At 52.6% G+C, this 21,435-nt stretch overlaps 2 protein-coding genes across 2 annotated transcripts in view; both read left to right on the forward strand.

Moving 5' to 3' along the window:
- The first annotated feature begins 1,461 nt into the window (after positions 1 to 1,461).
- On the forward strand, positions 1,462 to 11,689 carry SLC29A3 (solute carrier family 29 member 3). The gene is made up of 6 exons (XM_064662201.1): positions 1,462 to 1,557; positions 2,521 to 2,781; positions 6,170 to 6,252; positions 6,968 to 7,194; positions 8,194 to 8,356; positions 9,007 to 11,689. Exons 2-6 carry the CDS (start codon positions 2,533 to 2,535, stop codon positions 9,674 to 9,676), a joined length of 1,392 nt encoding a protein of 463 aa, XP_064518271.1. The 5' UTR covers positions 1,462 to 1,557; positions 2,521 to 2,532; the 3' UTR covers positions 9,677 to 11,689.
- Positions 11,690 to 19,733: 8,044 nt separating this feature from the next.
- CDH23 (cadherin related 23) overlaps positions 19,734 to 21,435 on the forward strand; it is a 194,781-nt gene continuing 193,079 nt past the window's right edge. The window contains exon 1 of the mRNA XM_064662202.1: positions 19,734 to 19,860. The gene's annotated coding sequence lies outside the window, so the exon portion shown is untranslated. The remainder of the gene's footprint in view (positions 19,861 to 21,435) is intronic.

The following is a 21,435-nucleotide window of genomic DNA, read 5'->3' on the forward strand; positions in this document are numbered from 1 at the left end:
TTGCGTGCTTCTGCTTGTTTTGCTCACAAAAGAGGGAAAAAGCATGGGAGCCTGCATGTGTCTGAGGTTATTTTGACATAGGGGTGGCCAAGGCCACCTGACCTGCTCTCTTCACAGGCTCACAGGCTGGAGCTGTGTGGTGGCCAGCTGTGCTTGCACTGGTGCTACTGGGAGATATCTGGGTCCCTCTGCATTTCTCCCATAGGCAGCTGTAGGTGGAAAAAAATCCAGACTAGACCATTTTGGGGTCTTCTGCAGAAAAGCGGAGAGCATTTTGCTTTGATGAAGAAAGGCTGGAAGAAGAGCTTTTTCCTTCAGTGGAGGAAAAAGCAAGGAAGAGAAACAGGTTGGTTATCTTTACCTTAGGGACTGGAGGTGGGGAAGGCTAAAGGCAAACAGCTGGCAACAGGAAACAGATGATGTAAAACTCCTCTAATGTATTTGCCCACACAAATACAAATGAATTGGCAAAGCCTGTCTGATTATTACAGTGGGGTTACAGAAAAACTGGGGCCCCACCAGTTTATCATTTCCCTGCATGGCTGAGGAGCCAAACACATTTTTGGGGAAGGAAAAAGGGAAAGAAGAGCTAATGATGATTTCCTTTCCAGTCACATTGTGCTCTCAAGGTGAGCATTAAAGTGTAGTTTGAAGAATATTGAGGACTTTACAGTGAAATTCATCCTGATGGGGTGTTGCAGGAAGCACAGTGAGTAAAGGAGGATCTCGGGTAAGTGGCCCGAAATCCAACACAATATGTTCCCCATTCCACAAAAAAAAATCAAGCCAGACTGTGATTAACACTGATTTTCACAGAATCCCAGAATGGATTGGGTTAGAAGGGACCTTAGAGCTCATCTGATTTCAACACCTGCCATGGGCAGGGACACCTTCCACTAGACCAGGTTCCTCCAAGCCCCATCCAGCCTGGCCTTGGAAACTTCCAGGGATGGGGCAGCCACAGCTTCTCTGGGCAACCTGTGCCAGGGCCTCCCCACCAACACAGGGAAGAATTCCTTCCCAATATCCCATCTATCCCTGCCCTCTGGCAGTGGGAAGCCATTCTCCCTTGTCCTGTCCCTTTTGTCCCAAGTCCCTCTCCAGCTCTCCTGGAGCCCTTTTAGGCACTGGAAGGGGCTCTCAGGTCTCCCTGGATCCTTCTCTTCTCCAGGTGAACACCCTCAGCTCTCCCAGCCTGGCTCCAGAGCAGGGGGGCTCCGGCCCTCGGAGCAAATCCGTGGCCTCCTCCTGCCTCGCTCCAGCAGCTCCACATCCTTCCTGTGCTGGAGACCCAGACCTGGACACAGATGGGTGTCACCTGCGCAGAACAGAAAGGCAGAATTTGGGGTGGGGAAGGGGCGGGACCAGCCCTTGAGCGGGCGGGGCCAGGACGGGGCCAGGACCACCCCCGTCTGAGCCGGGGCGTGGCCAACACGAAGGGGGCGTGTCTAATCAGGAGGAGGCGTGGTCAAGCTGTGAGGGGCGTGGCCAACCCGTTAGGGGGCGGGGCGGGGCTGTGCGGGGCTGGAGGCGGCGGCGGAGCCGTGCGAGACCCCTGTGAGTGCTGCGGGGACGGATGGAGGGATGCATGGCTGGCTGGGTGGGTGGGTGGGTGGAGGAGCGGGCGGCTGGAGGGTGGGATGTGTCGTTTCCTGCTCCAGAAATTTCCTTTTTTTTTTTTTTTTATTTTTTTGCCAAACCCCGGCATTTCCGCCTGCCCCGCGCTCTCCTTTCTCTGCCCTGCCCTCCTGGGCGGGGGTTTCGCTGACGCCGCTCGGGGTCGGTGCCGATCGCTCGGTGGGTCCTGCTGCCCCTGCCGAGCCTCCTGCTGCCTTCCCGGCCCCTCTTCCAGAGCCGGGTGACGTTGTTTTGTCTTTATGAGTCATTTTGCTCAGCCCGGCTGACGTCGCGTTTAGTTTACGAGCCGCCCCGCACAGCCCGGGTGATGCCGTAGTAGTTTACAAGTCGTTTCGGAAAGCCCGGCGGTGTTACTACGAGTTTACACCTTGCTCTGCGGAGCCCCGCGGCGCTGCTGGCTCGCCGGCTGTTGGTTTTTTTGGAGCCTCTCATGAGCTCACTGAGGTTTCCTGCTCCTGCAAGGCCGAGGGCACGGGTTAATTATTAATTATGGGCGGAAATGTGGGTGCTGCTGGGGTGGAACCTACCATGTCCAAGTCGCTTTTCCCAAGTCTTTCCATCCCCATGCTGAGCCAGTTCAGCTCACTCATGCAGCACTGGGGTGCTCAGGCCCCGGCACAGGTTGCACAGAGGAGCCGTGGCTGCCCCATCCCTGGAAGTGTCCAAGGCCAGGTTGGAGCAACCTGGTCTACTGGAAGGTGTCCCTGCCTGTGGCAGGGGCTTTGGAATGAGATGACCTTCCAAATCCCTTCCAACTCAAACCACTCTGTGATCTCATGATTTGCTGGGGCCAGAGGAGGATGGAGCCCACACACAGCAGCCTGTGGGCAGCAGTTTGTAACCCTGCTGTGATCACACCCTCGTGGGTGGTTGTTTTTGCAGCGTGCCAGCACAATGCACCCGGCAGCCGGCAGCGTCCCCCCGGACCAGGAGCCCCTGATCGAGGAGCCCCTGGGGAACAGGTACAGCCGGCCCAGGCCAAGCGACCACTTCCATGGGGCCTACGTTATCTTCTTCCTCCTGGGCATCGGGTCCCTCCTGCCCTGGAATTTTTTCATCACGGCAAAGCACTACTGGATGTACAAGCTGCAGAACTGCTCGGACAAAGCTGGCCCAGCGGGGCAGGCAGTGTCGGACCTGCGGGTGAGTGTCCTGCTTCCAAGGCAGGGGAAAAAAGCTGCTTCCCTTCCTAACTTGCTCTTTTTCTCCTTCCACCTCCCCAGAAGGTGAGTGAACATCTCCTGGGGTCTCACCTGCTGCAAACCAGAGGTAGAGGTTTATTTGGGGAGCACAGATAGTAGCGAGAGAGATGCTTAAAACCACTTTGGGGGGCTGTCTTCTACCTGCATTTGGAGTGGTAAGTTTTAAGGTGTGTCTAAAAAATCGGGCTAAGGCTGCCTTTCATAGGGCAATTTCTGCAGTGCAAAGTAAAAATATGTTTGTGGTGGGTTGTTTTTTTGGTTGTCTTTTTTTTTTGTCCTTCAAATCTGGCAGGTGTGACACGACTATCTCCTTGCAGCAATAAACATCTGGCTTCTGGCATATGAGGCAAGGAGCTTGTCACGGGGCAATTGATGAGACAGCCTTGGGGTGGCACGTTTATGGCCTCCCTCTTTCTCCCCAAAAAAGCTACCTTCTCTTGCTCCTCCTGCCACAGCAGGATTACTTCCCTGTGGCCCCCTGGCGAAGCTATGGCTTTGTTTCTTGGTGGATGGAAAAAGTGTTGGAGTGTTGAGGCTGCATTCCATCCTCCTCCTGAGGCCGAGCTTGTTCAGGTGGTTTGGGCACTTTTTGTTTTCATATAAACACAGAGCCAGGTGCGACGCCCACGTTTGCCCTCTGATTTCTCACCCCAGTACAGCCACAGCTCTTTTAATTTTAATAATTATTAAGCCAGCTGCATTTTTGATGAGGAAGAAGCAGAGTGCTCCTACCAGGATGCTGAAGTACAGGTCTGCTGGTGTAAATCGCAGTACTGAGCAGATTAAACCGATGGAGCCCAAGCCCCTGCACTGCCTAAAGACCAAAGCTGTCTGCCCCTGTGCTAGTGAGGGTGGTCAGGGAGGGGTGATGCGTGGACAGAGGGGGTGAAGCGTGCTCTGCCACCACATGGCATGGTGTTCTCCCACATTCTCTGCATCCCACCCACTGTTCATTGCTTCTACATCACACTGGTCTGAGGCAATTCTTGAAAAAGCTGGTTTTAGGTAGGGTAAGTATCCCTAGGTGTCTTCTGGCAGAGCTGCATTCCTGGTCAGATCAGCCATTGCTTTGTTGAAAAGGTTTTTCTCCTCTTTCTCCATGGCCACGGGACGATGCTTTTTCCTCCCTCTCGTGAAAAGCAACGTGGCTTTTCCTGCAGTTGAGCCTGATGAAAATTAAACCAGTCAGCCTCATTTCTGCCCTGGGATGGTGAGTCCTGGGGCTGCAGCAGGAGGGTTTACCTGCCCACAGAGCCTGATTCTGGAAAGGTGCCTCTCTTCCTGGCTCCAGCCTGCTCCTGTCTCCAAACCTGCTCGCTGCTTCCAATTTCATGCTCTGTGCTCCAGGTAACACTCCAGTGCCTTCAGCCACCGTCATGGACCTGGACTCCTTTTCCAGCCTGGCAGGAGCCCAGCTGCCAAGTCCAGGCTGGAGCAGAATAAAAACTACTTTGCAAAAGCATCTTATGACTAATTTGCCACCATGATGCTTTGTTCTTGTTTGGGGTTTTTTTTAAGGCAGTGTGCTTGGAGGTGCTCTAGTTAATATGAGCTTAAACACTGCCATTATGTGTCTCAGCTCCATGGCTGAGGGATAACACCTTCCCCCAGGAGAGGTGGAGCTGGGAGGAAGATGCCAGGTTTGCTTTGGGGTTTATTATTATTTGGGCTCAGCAGAAAGGGAGAAGAACTAGGTATAACCTGCACTGCCAAAAATGTGCTCTGAAAGTGTCTGTGATGAGTGGGAATATCCACACAGGGAGAAGAGTTACCACTGGAGATGGATTAAAACCAACGAGCAGGAGAGATGATTATGGAGCCTGATGTTTTCCATTGGTCCAGACAAGGATTAAATTTGCCACCCACCATTCTGCTGCTGCATTAAAAACATTTAATATTTGCCCAGTTTTCTTCTCACTGCTGGTGTGAGCCCATTTGTTGGGAATGAATGAATGCTTCTTGGGGATGCTCAAAGCACAGCATCTCTGCTGGGTTACTTTGAGTACACTTCTGCTTGGTGCAAAGTTATTTTTCCTCCCCAAAAGCAAAGGAAAATTAACTTGGAAGTACATTGAGTATCCCCTGGATGGTTTGGGGGTTTGTTTCAAGTAGGTTGGTAAATAAGTTGCAGCCAGCATTTTGCTTTGTGTTTCCTCCTGTAATTCATCGTGGGGCTGTGGAGCTTTGAGCCTCCTGCTTGGCCAAGCCGGTGCTGTAAGCACAGGCATTTGTGTCTGTCTATCTGGACCCTCTAGGAGTGATTATTACATTTCCTGTTGCTTACAGTGAACCTTCTGATAGGGAAGGATAGATGAATGTGCTTGTAAACTGATTAAAATGATACAAAGCTGTAAAAAGAAATAATACAACATGCAGAGAAAATGCGCCAAGTGCCTTCTCGTGCTTGGACATGATGGGCCCTGTCTCTGTAGCTGCATAACTGCAGAAAATGAAAGCCTATATGACAGGGATACGTAGGTCATCGTCTTCTTTGTGATCCTTGTCCTACCTGCTTGCTGAGATTCCTGCAGAAAAAAAATGAGATTAAGCACCTCGAGGGGAGGAGAGGGAGCAGGCACGCTTTGACACATAAAGTGGATTGAAAATGTAAGCATTTGGCTGCAATCTTGGCCAAGAAATCTCTCTCTCTGTGCTGTGGTTATTGCTTTCTGTGTTCCCAGCCTGACCTCTGGGCTGGTGGGGATTCACTGGAGCTGCTGCCAACCTGCTCAGATGATGTACAAGTCCGTGGAGTTAATGGGTCTGAATAGAGTTTCTCTATGAGTTTTATGTGTGCAGAGAGGGAGAATGGGAGGGAAAGTCATGTCCCTGTGTCCCTGCTCAGGCCGCTTTGGCATGAGCTTGTTCTCACATGTGGTGTCCTGGTTGTTCCCATCTTGGGCTTTTGAGGCAGTTGGCTAATCATAAATCAGGACACAAAAGCATTAATATTATTAAAGCAAGCCCTCAAGGACAAGAAAACAGTCAGGGAGTTTCTCCAAAATGCTAGAGCCAGCAGGAGAAATCCAGCCCTCCTTATTTCAGGTGCTGCCCCATGGGGCCAGTGTGGTGGTATGGCAGGTATTTCCTTCACCTTTTTTCCTTCTGAATTTGTGTCCCTAATTTCCTGAAATAGCCCAGGGCTATGGGAAGATGAACTCCAGTATTCCCATGGCCTGTTGCCCTGAATAGTTTGCAACATGTGCTACAATGCAACGAGGTGGACACCTACACCATAACTCCCTATTTAGGACCTGAAAGTCATGTGTTGTTCTTCCCCTCCCCACCCAGTCTTTTTTACTTTGTTTTTAATTTTTTTCTCCTGGCAGGACTATTTTGAGAGCTACATCTCCATTGCTTCCACTGTGCCCTCGGTGCTGTGCCTGGTTGGAAACTTCTTGCTTGTCAACAAGTAAGTGTTGCTCTGATCCTGGGTCCCCAAGCCATGGTTCTCCCTGGCTTTGCTCCTGCCTTTCTCTGGCTTCAGTCTTGATTCTCAGCTCAGCCTGCCCTTCCCTCAGGGGGAGGCCACAGGGCATCCTGAGCTCAGCCTCCCTGTGCAGCCAAAATTCCCCCCCCACCTATGCCTGAGTTGCAGCCGGCTGAGATGAAGCAGGGTGAAGCACCTGGCTCCCCACCACAGCACCCAGGCCTGCACTTGGCTTGAGTAAATCAGTTCCTAATAAATTCCTTGGTTAATTGCTTGGAAACAAGTTTTCCCTCTTAAAAATACCCTTGTCACCAGGGGACCGGCTGACAGAAGCCATGCTCATTCAGGCAGGAGCGATGCCTTATCCTTGTCTTACCAGCCCCCTGAATTGGGTTAAGAAACGGACCATCTGCACCTTGTTGCAAGCTTGGCTTAAATCTACAAGGACCTCATCCCTTCATTTGTACCTTTCCTTAACCCAGATCAGGTTTCCAGGCATGTGTTTGTGTGCCTAATCTCCAGATCTCAGCTGCTGGACCTGCCTCTCTCCACCTCCTCATTGCTTTGTATTCCTCATCTCCCCCACCTCTCTTTATTTTCTTCCCTCCCTCTGGCGGCTGAGGAGTTGCTGTCCCCCCTGTTGCACCTTCATGTTGCAGTTTAAAGGCAGGAGTGTGCTGTCCCCCGTTGTCCCCAGGGTGCCTGCCAGCGTGCGGATCCTGTCCTCCCTCTTTGTCATGCTGGCCATGTTCCTGGTGATCACGGTGCTGGTGAAGGTGGACACCTCGGCCTGGACCACCCCCTTCTTCGCCCTCACCGTGGGCTGCGTGGCCGTGGTCAGCAGCGCCTCCACCGTCTTCTCCAGCAGCATCTTCGGGCTCAGCAGCTGCTTCCCCATGAGGAACTTGCAGGCCCTGATCTCAGGTGGGTGACCCCCGGCCCTGCCGGGATCGTGCACTCGGGCTTCCCCCTGGTTTTCTCTGTCTTTCTCCTGCATCTGGGGTTTTGTCACACGGGGTTTATTTTAGAAACTTGGCTTTGCCTAATGATAAAGGGAAGTTGCTGAAGGAGAAACACACTCGGTCACATGAGCTTTGGTTTCTGTAAATACCCATAAACTGACCCTGGATATTTGCTGGGTGCAGGGAGAAAGGGAGAAGGAGATGACATCCCTCTGCTTTGCTATTTCCAGCAGAGGGATCTTCAGCTTTGCCTTGTCTCCTCCTTTCTTTTTAGCATTTCCATGCATTTCCATGAGTGATGAGGGGCAGGTTGGGAGCTGTGAGTGATGAGCTCCCTGGAGCTTTGATAACATTATAAATGTGCTGTGGAACGGTTGACAAACCAAGAGGGGAAGGGGAAAAACTCAGGATGGAGAAATTTTTCCTGGGGCCACGACAGGAATGTTTTGATGAGTTTATCCCAGAGGGGGAAAGCACCACATTCCTGAGATGACATTCCTGCTGCTGGTGGCTTGAATTCCCATCTGCAGGAGTGCAGAAGGGAGGTGATAATGTGTGTGCCAGTGGAAAGATAGGTTTAGGCTTTGGAAAGGGTTTGTACTTTCTCTGCAGGACTTGGGACATGCAAGCTCAGCAGATTGGTCCCATCCTGACCCATGTATGTGCTGTGGCTGTGTTGGAAGGGGATGCAGGATGGGACCCACAGACACCCGTGTTGCAGTGAGGTGTGGAAATGGAGAGGAGGTGATGTGTGCAGCTGCTCCCTGAGCCGGGTTTGGGGACCAGCACGAGGGGCAGGGGGTGAGCTCTGTACCCCAGGGAGCTGTGCGTGTTGGAAGGTGTGAGTAAGAGGAGGATGCTGGTTCTGGGTTCCCCCTCCTGTTCTCTGTCCCTCACCTGTGCCCTCCTGAGTTGGTCTGGCTCAGTGCCAGCGCTGAGCTCCATCTGCTCCCACACACAGGCCAGGCCATGGGCGGCACAATCAGCGCCGTGGCCTCTGTGATAGACCTGGCAGCAGCAGCCGATGTCACCGACAGCGCCCTGGCCTATTTCCTCACTGCTGACATCTTCATCGTGGTCTGCATCATGGTGTACCTGCTGCTGCCCAGGCTCGAGTACTCCAGGTGTGTGTGCCCGCTGCCAGGGCATCCCGTGGGCACGGAAGGTTTGCTGCTGTTAGTGCCGAGCAGGATTGCTGGGGGGATCCGTGGGATGCTCTCTGTGCTGATCCCTGTCCTGTCACCCCTCAGCATCCCAGTGGGAGCGCTCCGGCGCCTCCAGCCATGCTTCCCCATTTCACTGAAACCACAGACCGAAACTGGGTTTCTGGCTCAGTTTCTGCCAAGCTTTCTCAGGGGCACCAAGTGCTTATTCCGGGGCTCCCAAAATCTGTGGAGTCAGCTGAGAGCTGTGATCTGGAGGCAGCCAGCCAGGCCCCCACAGGGCATCCGTCTCTGCCACATCCTGCACTGTTGTATGTGACCCGTTGGTCTCGTTGGTGCTTGTAACCCTCAAAACCCCCTGCCCCCCAAATGCCTGCATCCCCTCTGTGAACCATCAAGGGTGTAATGGGATCCCCACAGTGAGGAAAAGGGGGTGGTGGGTCTCTGAGGGTTTCATCTCTCTGTACGAGGTGGGAGCTAGAGGTGGGATGGAATCACTGGGTCCAGCGGGCATCCCTGCATCACCAGCTTCTCTCCTGCTCTCTCTCCAAATCTCAGTTTGTATTCCCCTCGCACACTGCCTAATAGCCTCTCTCCTTCTCTTTCTCCAGGTATTACCTGAGCAGCCAGAAGGAGAGCCCATCTCTGGCCACTGTGCCACCCGACAGCTCTGTGGAGGACAAGGCAGAGCCGGGAGGCACCACAAATTCCTCCTTCCTCACAAAAAGCACTGTCATCCCCCCACTCCGCCCCATCCTGCAGAAGACCGCCGTCCTTGGCTTCTGCCTCTTCTACGTCTTCTTCATCTCCATCATCATCTTCCCTTCCCTCTCCTCCAACATTGAGTCAATGAGCAAGGCCTCGGGAAGCCTGTGGAGCACTAAGTACTTTGTGCCACTCACCAGTTTCCTCCTGTACAACTTTGCCGACTGGTGTGGGAGGCAGATCACGGCCTGGATCCAGGTGCCTGGCCCCAAGAGCAAGTTGCTGCCCGCCCTCGTCCTCCTCAGAACCATCTTCCTCCCTCTCTTCATCCTCAGCAACTACCAGCCCCGCGCTCACATCCGAAAAGTGCTGTTCCACCAAGATGTCTACCCGGTGGTCTTCACGGCACTGCTGGGGCTGAGCAATGGCTACCTGGGGACACTGGTCATGGTCTACGGCCCCAAAATCGTGCCCAGAGAGCTGGCCGAGGCAGCAGGGGTGGTGATGACGTTCTACCTCATGCTGGGGCTGGCTGTGGGGTCTGCCTGCGCTGTTTTCGTGGTCCACCTTGTGTAGAGAGGCAGCTGGGGCAGGAGGATTCCCTCAGTTTGTGGTGCTGCTGTTGGATATTCAGGGGATTTTTTTCCCCAAAAAAGTCAGGCATGCCATGGTTTTGAGGCAGGCTGCCTGTCTTGGGAGGGGGGTGGTTGCATCCAGGGGGATACAGAGGGAAAGTCTCCCTTCTGGGAAGGGGTGTCCCCTGTGCTTGGGGACATCCCAGCGGACATGTCACTCTCCAGCTTAATGGAGCAAAGAGACCAAAAAAGGCTCATCCTTGCCAGGGAGCTCAGGGAAGCACCAGAGGCCCTCACCCCAGTGCCAGTGAGTGGCTTGTTGGGGCCACCACACTGGTTTTAAGCTGAGCCCAGGACTTTTGGGGGCACCTTGGGTTTTGCTACCTCGCTGTTACAAGTTCAGCCCTGCAAGGGTTGGGTGGTCTCGAGGGGATCCCCCATCACTGAGCTGTGATGGTGGTGCTGAGCTAAAAGGGGTTTGAGCCCTGGAGCACCTTAGCACAACTCTGGGAGCAGATAGCAGCCGTGACAGGGATCAAGGCACTGTTTTGCACAGATTTCATACAGTCATTCAAAAAAAAAAAAGACATATATAAGGGAAACTTTTCCACTTGGGACTCTTGCTTGCTTTAATTTTTTTCAGGTAAAATGTAATCGAGGGATCATCCACATCCCAGCAAGGTGCTGTCAGTGCTGGAGCTGTATGTTGTGGCCAACCTGAGAGCATTTCTCCTGCTGGGACCGTGGGGTGGTGGTTGTGGACACCAACTTACCTGTCTGACCTCCAAGGAAAGTGAAATGCTGAGTGGTCCTAGCCTGATGTTTTTAAGGTGGCTTTAGTCTGTGTTGAGAGAGGTCTATGGAAGGCAGGGAGAGGTATGAGAGGGGCTCTGGTGTGATGTTCTCAGCAGAAATCTGGTTAATTCATGTAGACAAACAGCATATGGTCTCCAGATGTTTTCAGAGGGGTGAGCTACTGTGACACCCAAAAATACAGACCACCCAAAGAGGACTGGCTTTTAAAGTGGCTTAAACTCCCATATGCTAGTGCAGCCTGGCCTAAATCCAATTATTGCATTTATTTTCTTAAATTGGCTGGATTTATGGTCTAGGAGAGGTGAACTGATAAGCAAAGGTGTGATGGCAGAGCTTTACATTGCAGTGATGCCTGAGGGGTGCTGTCTATGGAAAATACTTCCTTTAAGACTCGGTTATTAGCAGATGTTCTAGTAGTGGGATGTTCTCTCAGTATCTCCTGCTTGTAGTAGTGGTGGAGCTCCTGGTTGGGATTGCCAGGCATCTCCGTGCTGGGCTGGATGTGGGACTTTGCTGGGAGAACAACAGGATTTAGGGTGGTTATTGCTACGGGGTGACATGTAGGATTGGTGGACATTGGGGTTTTTTATAATAACCCTTTCCAGCATTTAGTTTGGGCCTGTTGGCAACACCCACACAGAGCTTTGCTTTATGGCTAATTTTTATTCAAACATAAAATCCAGACACAAGTGGAAAATGTACTGGGCATGTGGCAATGAGGAGCAGCTTTGTGGCACATGCCTGGGCACGTGGGGGCTCTTAATCCTGTCCCTTTGATGGGTTTGGAGCCCTTCAGCCCCCACCACTTGGCCAGGGACTGCCCTGACCCAGGTGAAGGTCCATCCAAGGGCTGAGGGTAGGGATGCTGGGTGCTGCTCAGGGGGTCAGCGCTCCCATCGCCTCCCTGGGCACTGGAGTAATGCAGTAGTTGGTCAAAAAGTCCAAACCAACTTTGTGTTGGCAACCAAAAAGTCCCTTTGTGGCCTTTATGCGTTCCATGTGAGAGCCTGCCCTGTGCTCTGCTCTCCCCAGCTTGTATGTTTTCCTCCCATCCAAGGAATGATGAGATTCTGCTTGTTTTCTCACTGCTTTGCATTCTGCTCCTCCTCTCCTTTGTGTTACAGACCAAATACCTCTTGAGGCAAAACTTAATTGTGTGGTACCGTTGCTAATAAAAATAATTCTTGATCCTGTGCAAGTGTTGGTGTCTGGAGTGATTTCTCTTGGAGATGCACTGATGCACGCAGTTTTAGCTGGCATTTTTCCTTCTGGTCATCCCTCTCTCCCAGCCTAGATTGCAAACTCTGAGAAATCACTGGCAAGGGCCAGGTGAAGGAGCTACAGAAGAATTCCTTTGAGAGCCTGGTTGTTCTAACTGAACATCTTCAAATGACGCACAGGTGGGTGTGGAGAGTATTCTCATGGCAGGGGGAAGTGAGCAAAAAGGGAATTTATCCTTTGGTTTTTGGTGGTATTCAGTTCAGGAAGGTTAGAGAAATGAGGGGGAAAATCAAACAGGGCAAGAATCAGCTCTGTGTATAAAGCAAGGAGTGCTGGTGGGAGTGCCATGGGATGGGGGTGGATGGTGCCAGGAGCCTGAGCTATGAGCCTCTCGGTGATCCCCCTGCAAAAGAGGATGAGTAATTTATAGGGAATGGCATATAACAACAGAGAAGTCATTACACTACCTGGGTGAAGTCACATCTGCTGCTCAGTGTGGGCTATATCAAGGAGCTCAAGGTAACGAAAAGTGGGATGAGGAGGGAAACAGTGGTGGCGGAATGGAGGATGGTCTATCCTGGGTACACCAGTCAAAGTGCAGCCATAACTTACGTTTTTATGGTCTTCCTTACCTGCCCAAAAGTGCATTCCCAGGCTTTATTCCTTCGATTAACACCATCCCCTCAGCTGCTGGAGAGAGACTAGCAGGGTTGTAGATGTTTTCCCCATCTCCAAGCCGAGGGAGGTGGGCGGTGCCGGCGGGCCAAGGAAGGGCCATGTGCTCTGCAGGGCTTGGCCCCATATCCTCTGTGGCTGTAAAACGATCAGCGCAGGCATTGCAGAATTCATGAGGGTGAGCCCGCGATGTGGAAGTGAATCAAATACAGGCACATATCCCTGCACTCGGGGCCGGCATCGCTGCCGTTCCCACCAGGAGGATGGAGAGCCTCAGTGCTGCGAGGGCTGGCAGCCCGGCACAGTGGGAATGCTGTCCCTGCCCCATGCCGCCTTTTCCAGCAGCCTTTGGAGTTAAATCCAAGTGGCTGAGGGGAGATGAAAGCTGGGAACTGGCAAAGCAGCAGCAGCAAGGCAGGAGGGCGTGGGGAGCAGGAGGGGAATGGATGAAAGGGCAGAAAGCAGAGGGGACGCATCTGCAGCAGCTTCAGCTCAAAGGAGACCCACTGAGCCTAGGCCTGACCTCTTTTTGTCCTCTCTCTCATCTCTGTGGTGCCAGCTACCCCTCCCTGCTTCACAGCTGGAGCAGTTAAGTGTTGGTATTTGGGGCTTTAAAGCAAACAAATGTGCTGGAGGAGGAAAAGGGAATTTTTGCTTTGGAGTGATACTCATTTCCCATCATTGCAAGTGGCTTTCCCTCATTCTCTCTCATGTCCAAAGCCTTGTCCAGCCTCTCCTCACTCAATGGAGTGCCCCACAGGGTAGAAATGCTGCCCCTGTGACACCAGGCTTTGCATTGCAGAGGTTTTGGGGCAGTGCTGTTACCCTTTGGGAGGGGGGAAGCACCTCTGAAACAACCTCATTATCCTTCAGCATCACCTTGGTGGTGGCCAAAGAGAAGATCTGCTGCCTCCTGGCTGTTCCATTGCACGTGTTTTGGGGCAGGACTCATCCTTTCAGTGTTTGGACAGGTTGCACTGCAGGTCAAAAGTGGGATTGCCTTTTTTGGACTGACTGTGGGAATGGAGACTACTGGTGATACATGGGCAATGTGTGAAGAGCTGTCACTCCACAGCAGAGCAGGTGATGCTCTCTGACGCCTCTGCAGCCATGGCAAAGCTATTTTCAAGGTAATTTAGCTCTTGGCACTTTTTCCCCTTTGTTAGGGAAGCATCTTCCTGGAGATGGACATGTGACTCAAGAGCTTGAAATCCTTGGGTGATGAGGCATCAGAACAGATTGCCCAGAGAAGCTGTGGCTTCCCCATCCTTGGAAGTGTTCAAGGCCAGGAGCAGCCTGGTCTAGTGGAAGGTGTCCCTGCCCATGGCAGGGGGTTGGAACAACATAATCTTTAAGTTCACTTCCAACCCAAACCATTCCATGATTCTATGAAATGTGAGTGGTCACCCTCTTCAGCAGGGGCTTGGGGAGGGTCACCATCCCCAGCAGATGAGCTGAGCTGGATCCTGACCCTCTATAGGTGCCCCAGAGGAAAAAAACCCTTGGCTTTGAAACCTTGCCAGCCAGCTGCAGGCTTGCCCGGCTGCTGTTCTCCTTTTACATGTTTTATGCAGTAATTTGTACTATATTTACACAGCAGTGATAAACAGTTTTTAAAATGGAAGCAAAGAAAACGCTGCTGGATGAATTGTTACAAAAAACCCTGTTTGCCATTCCAGCAGGGGGAAAAAAAAGGGATAAAAATCACCGTCCTAGGGACATGCTGTTCGTCAGATCGGGGTATTTTTTCCCTTGATTTGTGTGCCTAATGTGAGCAGAAGAAGTCGCAGATGCATGCTGAATTCTGCAGGGAACATATGCATGCATTTAAATCATTTACAGCATTTACTGGTGCAATTGTAAAGCACATTATTTTTCTGCATTTGTAATTAGGCTCCAAACAGATGGTGAAGGACTGTAGCTCCTGATTAGACAGGCTTGTGCTCTGTTGGACGGCACTGCAAGAACAAACTGAGATGAGAAACTTTTCCTCCTAATTTATCACGCCGTGGCGGGGGAGTGGAGGAGCTGGGGCTGGCTGAGCATGAATTCCAGCGTGCCTGGAGCAGGCTGGGCAAAGCTGAACAAGCCATCCCCCTGCCATCCCTGCATGCTGATGGATGGGGCATGCAGACCCCCCTCCCAAGCTCATCCTCTATCCCGGATTTTGTGACCACCCCCCCTCACTCTGCACTGCACAGCTTGGGGTACCGGCAGCGCAGGAGGGAGTGTCTGCTGTGACAAATGCTTTCAATATGAAGCAGGCGGTTGGGGGGTACCCGAGAAGGGGCTTTGAAGCAGGAGCAGCCCTGGGCTTGTGGCTGCCTGGCATTAACTCCGCTCTTCAGCATTGCCTTCTCTTTGCCATCCTGGCGAGCCCTAGGTGTGGTGAGGTGGGTAGAGCTCTGCTGGGGCAACCTTGGGAGCTTCCCATTGAATATTCACCTCCAGGACCTGGCTCCCATTTTAACTGCATCACCTTGGAGACCTCTCAGACTCGTTTTTGCCCTTAAACAGCACCAAAAGCCCTTCATGGCCAAAGTGCAAGTACCTCCACGATGAGTCTGGGGGCCGTTGCACACACTCTCCCTCCAGCTGGGCAGGAGTCACCCCTCACTATAGTCACCCCACTGCCCTGTACTCACACTTCATCACAGGTGTGTGAACCCAGCAAAAATGGATTGAATGAGAGGCAGCTGTAAGAGCAGAGCATGGCAGAAGAGTATAATGTCAGACTGAGCAGCTCAGGTAGACCCATGGGGCTGGAAGTGGCGACACTGGGCAAGCAGCAGAGGAGCCCTCCAGGATTCCCTTGAGGCAACAGTGTGACCAAATTTCCTTTGTGTCCCCTTTTCTGGTTCCCCCCCAAATTGTGGACATGGTGGTCACCTTCTCTTGAATTTTTATCTTGCTACTCCACTGGGTTACCAGCAAGGGTAAACACAGTAGTGCCCAAGGGTTGGCCAGGAGGGAGGTCATCTTCTACCTGGCACAGCCCTCTGATGCTCCCTGACCCCAAAGAGGGAATAACCTGGACACACAGCTCAGAGACGACACTGCAGGGAAGGTGACCCAGAAGGGGGGACGACGGCAGGGGACAGGAGCCTGAGGTGGGGACATGTGGAGGGCTGTGCCTGTAGAAGGAGGCTGTGCCTGCACACGGATTCTCTGTGCCTGTAGATGGCACCTTTTCCTCTGCTGAGGAAGAAAGAATAAACCGAGCGGAAGAAAGAAACCCGAGCAGGTTAAGGTAGGGCTCAAAGCTAAGAGAAAGATGCCTTAGCGTGTGGTGTGAAGAGACTCAGGGTAGTTATCTCCCAGCCCCCAAAGCTGCCCCCTCTCACTGTCGCTGCCCTCGATCCAGGTCACCTGGATCAGCACTGAATCCTCGTTACCTCGGAGTTTATTAACATTCCCCATCAGTAGGAAATTACATCAAGGGCTGTTTCAAAAGCCAGTGAAAAGTGCTTCCAGCTGCACGGAGAGTTGGTACAAAGGGGGTTTTTGCCCTCACTAACCATTTCTGGATGTAACAAGCCCAGCCTGGGGCCACAGGGTGCTCTGGCACCCTTGGCAGGGGACAGGTCCTGCTGGCTCTGACTTGGGTTGCAAAGGGAGACAATGCATTCTGCAAATAGGCTGCTTCAGGCTCTGCAAAGGGCAGAGCTTCCGAGCTTCAGCCAGGTCCTGCAAGGCTTTTTGGGGCTCACACTTTGATCCCTCTTGCCATGTGTTACCACCATGTGTAGTCCCCACTGCCCTGTCCCAGCTGGGGCTGGTTTATCCAGGGGTAGCTCACCTGGACCCACCTGTAAACGTGAGCTGGTGAATGATGCTACAGAATTAAGCATGTGCTACAAAGGCGTGCCCAGCTACCACCCTTCCTATTGTCTCCAGATGGACTATCACCTTACAAAGATGCAATTTGAAACCCAGAACTTTTAAAGGGGAAAAAAGACCCCCAAAACCAAAACCAGCTGCTTTTTCAGCACTTTTCTTCTCCAGAGAGAGAACTCCAGCAATCCCTTAACTTTGTTCAGCTTTCTCACCAGCCTCCTCCACTCATAAATTCCTAAACAAACAGCATGATCCTAATATTGGCCTTAAAATTCTGTGTGAAATGGACCTGGAAATTAATTTCACACTGGAAAAGCCAGCTCACTGTCAGCCACAGCACAGGTGGTCAAAAAGAAAACTCTATGACTGCTGCACAAATTAATTCTGTGACACGGGCAAGAGGGTAGCACCGGGAGGAGCTGCCCCCTCATGCCACCATCCCAACCCACCCCATGACATGGCATGCTGGAGGGCTGTGGGAGATGGAGGATACCACCACCCCTATGGGGCTTGTGGTCTGAGGGACACAAAACCACTTTGCATCCCAAAAAGTAAAAGAAGCGGGGGGGCATGGGCTGCATGTGCTGAGCATAAAACCCTCCTGCACTTTTGCACAGGTTTTATTTACTGGGGAAAAAAAAAAGGGATGGCAATTTGGGGAAGCACATCAAGGGATCCTTGTGGGAGACTGCTGGGAAAAAGGAGGTGTGAGGAAATGACTGATGGCACAGTATTGCACGGGCCGGTTGTCAGGCAGCTGATGTCGGTGCTGACCCTGGATTCCACAGCAGTACATGGTCCATGGCAAGCAGAAATAATTCAATACCTTGGTGGGGCAGGATTTTCACATGTCCATATTTCACCCTCTTTCCTTGTGATATTTCATCTATTTAGAGACAAACAGTGATCCCACCGCTCACAGCAGAAGGGCTGGGGAAGGCAGAGAGAGGAGTGATAGACCGTGGGGAGAGCTGGATGCAGGACTGTTCCGTGGTTAGATGGAAAATGAGCAGGGGAGAAGCCCTGCAGTACAATTTCAAGGTTGAGTGAGTGGTGCCAGGAGGCTGTGAAAGGCTCTGCCGAGCTGCTCCATGTTTGCAGGCAGGGTGGAGAGGGGAGGTCACAGGATTTGCCACCCAAAAAATCAGGTTTAGTAGTAATGAGCCCATGGAGAAAGGCTGGGAGAGCAGAGAGGTTATGCCATCCCTTCAGCTCCCTGCTTCAGGGTTGGCAGTAATTACGGTGGCCTCCTATCCCAGTAGCAACTGGGAGCATCCCTCTGCTCACAATGCATCACTTTCCTTTATTCCCTTCTTTTCCCAGCTATGAGCCTGTTAAAAGGCACATCCCCCGTGGGCTGGGTCTCAGAGAGATGTGGCTTTCTTCAAACAGGAGCTTGGGAACATCAGCTCAGTGAGTTGGTTTGAGGTCCAGCCTGCACACAGCTATTGCTGTTCCTGCCTGATTTAAACCGAGCTTGACAGGGAGGTACAGATCACAAGACACTGAATTCCTGTGGGTTTCATGAACCTAGGCACTGAAACCCCCCCTAGTCCTCCCTTGCCTCCTGCATGGGAAAAGATGCAGCCTGTACTCCACTGGGAATGGGACCAGGAGCCCAAGCCAGACCCCCAAGCCAGGGCGAACTCGGCTTCGTTAGAGCTGACATGTAAAACAGGTGACACTTCTTCAAAGGAGTCAGGATGTGAGCGGAAATCTGTGGTGTGAAGCCAAGGCGTAGGAACTGGGCAGAGATTAGGAAGAAGAGAGGTGTGCTTCTATTTAAATAGAAACCCTGACCTGAATTCACCAGGAGAGTCATTAAGTGAGACATCCCTTGTGCAAAGGCAGAGGGCTACAGCCATCCAGGCCTGAAACGTGTCTTCAAGTTGCTTAACACATGGTTTTGCTTTGGTTCCTCCCCTCTTTTGCCATTTCTTCCCCTGATTAGTTCTCTGATTGTATGGACGTGCCTGGGATGAACATATTGTAAATATCCTGGCTGTGGGCTATTAAGAAGGCAAGGAAGGGGCAGAGATCCCAGGAGGAATAAACTCCCCAGACCGCAGTGGGCTCAGCTCAGCAGGATGCTCAGAGCCCCACGCTGGTAACAGCCCCACCCTCAGCCCTCCTGGTGACCTCCAACTTCAGTGCAAACTGGGGAGGGCAACTCCTTAACAAACCCAACACAGCCCAGGTGTGATGGGAGCAAATTATGTGCTGGCACCTTCATTAGGGAGCTCATGGCACTCACCTGTCTGCCAGGGCCTTTGGTTTTTAACCCCTAAGCAGCTGCAGGTGTGCCAGGGCTGAGGGGAGAGCACCAGGACCAGACCTCCGCCCAATTCAAACCAATCAGCCCTGTGCTAATTGCATAATTAGCAAAAGCTGCTCAAGGGAGGCAAAGGCATAATTACCCCCTCCTGCTCCTGTAGAGGTATTTGCCTACTGATGCTCCGGGAGGAGAGGTGTTGAGGTGAGTAGAGGGGAAGGCTCCCCGTATCCCTGGAAGTGTTCAAGGCCAGGTTGGATGGGGCTTGGAACAACGTGGTCTAGAGGAAGATGTCCTTGCCCATGGCGGGGGGGAGGTTGGAATGAGATGATCTTTAATGTCCCTTCCAAACCAAACTATTATAGGATTCTGGGATTCCCAGGCAAGGCTCAAAGATGGGCTTTAGCAGCACAAACTGCACTTGCTTAGTGTTTTAATTAAAGAGGTCATGATGGGGTCTGGTGGGATGGTAAAGCTCCTTCAAGTCCCCCGTGGTGGGAGGCTGGTGTGTGTAGCAGGGCAGGATCCAAAGCCCTGACCCTCCTGGGATTCAGGGACGTGGAGTCACCCCCTTGGCATGAGGATTGATGTGACTGCAGGTGGCTTTTTATGGCTTTGTTGCTTCCGAGAAGGCAAGAAATGGGGTGTAGCAGTGAGATTTGGCTTGTAGGGAGGTCTCAGGACTGGGGGCAGGAATGTCCTGCCAGATTTAGGAAAGCTGGGAGGGCACGGAGTTGGGGAGGAGCAGTGGCAAGAGGGGTTAGTTGGAACTGTGCATCAGCAGCACGGCAAATACAACACGGTGTCTGTGGAAACCGAGGAGGCTTCGGGTGCCCGGGGGAGAGGAGCTGGGGAGGGACATTGCGGCTCTCTTGGCACAACGTGCCCGGATCGCCTTCCCGCTCATGTATGATTTACGTGCTCCGGGTCCTGCCAGCTGCTGTTGCACATAGGGCAGATAAATAATAATAATATTAACAAGAAAAAAAAATATTCAAACCACCGAGGCTGAGTTGAACTTTGAGTAACCAGCGCCTGCCTCGGGCTGAAGTTGTATTTGAAGCAACCGCTGTCTGGGGGCGGGGGGGGTGAGCCCTGGGTTTGAGGGGCGATCCTGGGATTTGGGGGGCTGGGAGTCCCCAGGGAAGGATCAGAAGGGGTGGAAGGTGGAGCCGGCGCTGAAATCCCCGATACCTGGGCAAGGGGCGCTGCGCCGCCCGCGTCAGCTCCTCTCGGGCTCCTTCCTTTCCCCTCCCTTTCCTCCTCCTCCTCCTCCCGCGGCGGCTCACGCGGCTCCAGGGCGGCGGGGGGGGGGAGCAATGGGGGGTCGCCGCTGATACCGGACTCCGACACATCCACCGCAGGTAATGCCCCGGCGGTTTTCCTTATTCCTCGTGTATTTCTTTATTTGGGAGGGGTGCGGGGGGGCGAGGAGGATGCGCGGAGGCTTCGGCATCACCCTTTCCCTTTGCCGGGGGGCGGCTTTGCGCGGGGTCCCTCTTGCCAAACCTCCTTGATTTGCTTTCGCTGAGGGGACAGCTTTTTGGGGGGTGAGCCCTGCCATTATTAATATTGTTTTGGAGCGCGGGGAGTCGCTCAGCGCGGTAGTTTCAGCGGCAGGAGAAGGGGGAGCCCAACCTTTCTCCCCTTTTCCCAAAAATAATGCTGTAAATGTGTGATGGTATCTGCTGTCCTGCCCCCGAGGGAGCCAAACACGGTGCCCCCTCCCTCCCCCGTCCCCGTCTCTAATTTGCAGTTTGGGCTGCTGAGAAGCTGCAAAGTTTCTGGGATAAGCCGGGGCCGAACTTCTTCCCAGACGTGGGAATGCCGCGCCGCAGCCGCGAGTGGGGGCTGAGCCGCAATGGGAGCGGTGGGATTTTTAAACCCCCTCAAAACATTATTTAATAGGAAAGCAGCGTTTTAAGACGCTGAATCTCTTCAGAAAACACTTTATTTGGAATTTCCCCCCACCCCCACCCCGATTCTTGACTTGCTGCTCTTTTCCTTCATCCTTCACAAACCCCGTAATCCTCTTTTCTTTAAATACATGTTCTCCTGACCACCTTGCCAGCCACTCTCGTTTCCCCAAGCTGCCGCTTCTCTCTTATCCACTGGTGTTTTCCGGGAAGGGGATGCTGGAACGGGACATTTCCTATGCTGATGCATGTTTTCTTTATTGTTGGTTTGGGTTTTTTTCCCCTGTGCTGGGGGCAAAGCCGTGTCTGGCAGCAGATTCCCTGGGCAGGAGGGATGTCCAGGGGGTCAGGAGGGCTGACGGAGCTGCCGGAGGCTGCGCGCAACAAGCCAGGCTCCTTCCCCGGATCTTCCCGGTGCGTCCTGCAGCAGCCTGGGATACCTCGTGCATGTAGCCTCGGCACGAGATAGAGCCGGTGCATTAAAAATGTTTTAATTTTTTTTTTTTTTGGGGGGGGGGAGGGGTGAGGGGGATAAGGTATTCCCATGGGAAACTGGCATTTGTGAAAATCCAGGTGGGTGTTTTGACAGAGTGAGTTTTACCATTGTCTCTCCTTCCCCCCTGTCCTGGGGAACTCGGGGAGGAGAAATCCCTTCGCAATTCCATTTTCCTTTACCGCCTTCCTCCCTCTTGTTTAGGAAGGCAAACCGGAGGTTTTGTAGCACAAGTCAAGATTGTGTAGTGAAAATATACATTGGTTTGTCTGAAGACCAAAGAGAGTGTAAAACACTCTCTTTGTGGGAAACGGTAAAAATTGATGAGCTCTCGTCGTTTCAGATTTTTTTGGTGATAAGTGGGAACTGCAATGTTTGAAAGAGGTGGGAGCTGTGGAGCTTGGCTGCTGTGGCTGAGCCTGGTAAGGGAACCCAGCCCATGTGCCAGGGGGCTGCACGTCCCTCCCAGGAGCATCCCCTGGATACAGCAGGGATGGAGGCAGCACCAAAACTATTTTCTGGCTGCCCAG

Source organism: Pseudopipra pipra, chromosome 8, assembly GCF_036250125.1.
Source record: "Pseudopipra pipra isolate bDixPip1 chromosome 8, bDixPip1.hap1, whole genome shotgun sequence".
Lineage (NCBI taxonomy): Eukaryota > Metazoa > Chordata > Aves > Passeriformes > Pipridae > Pseudopipra > Pseudopipra pipra.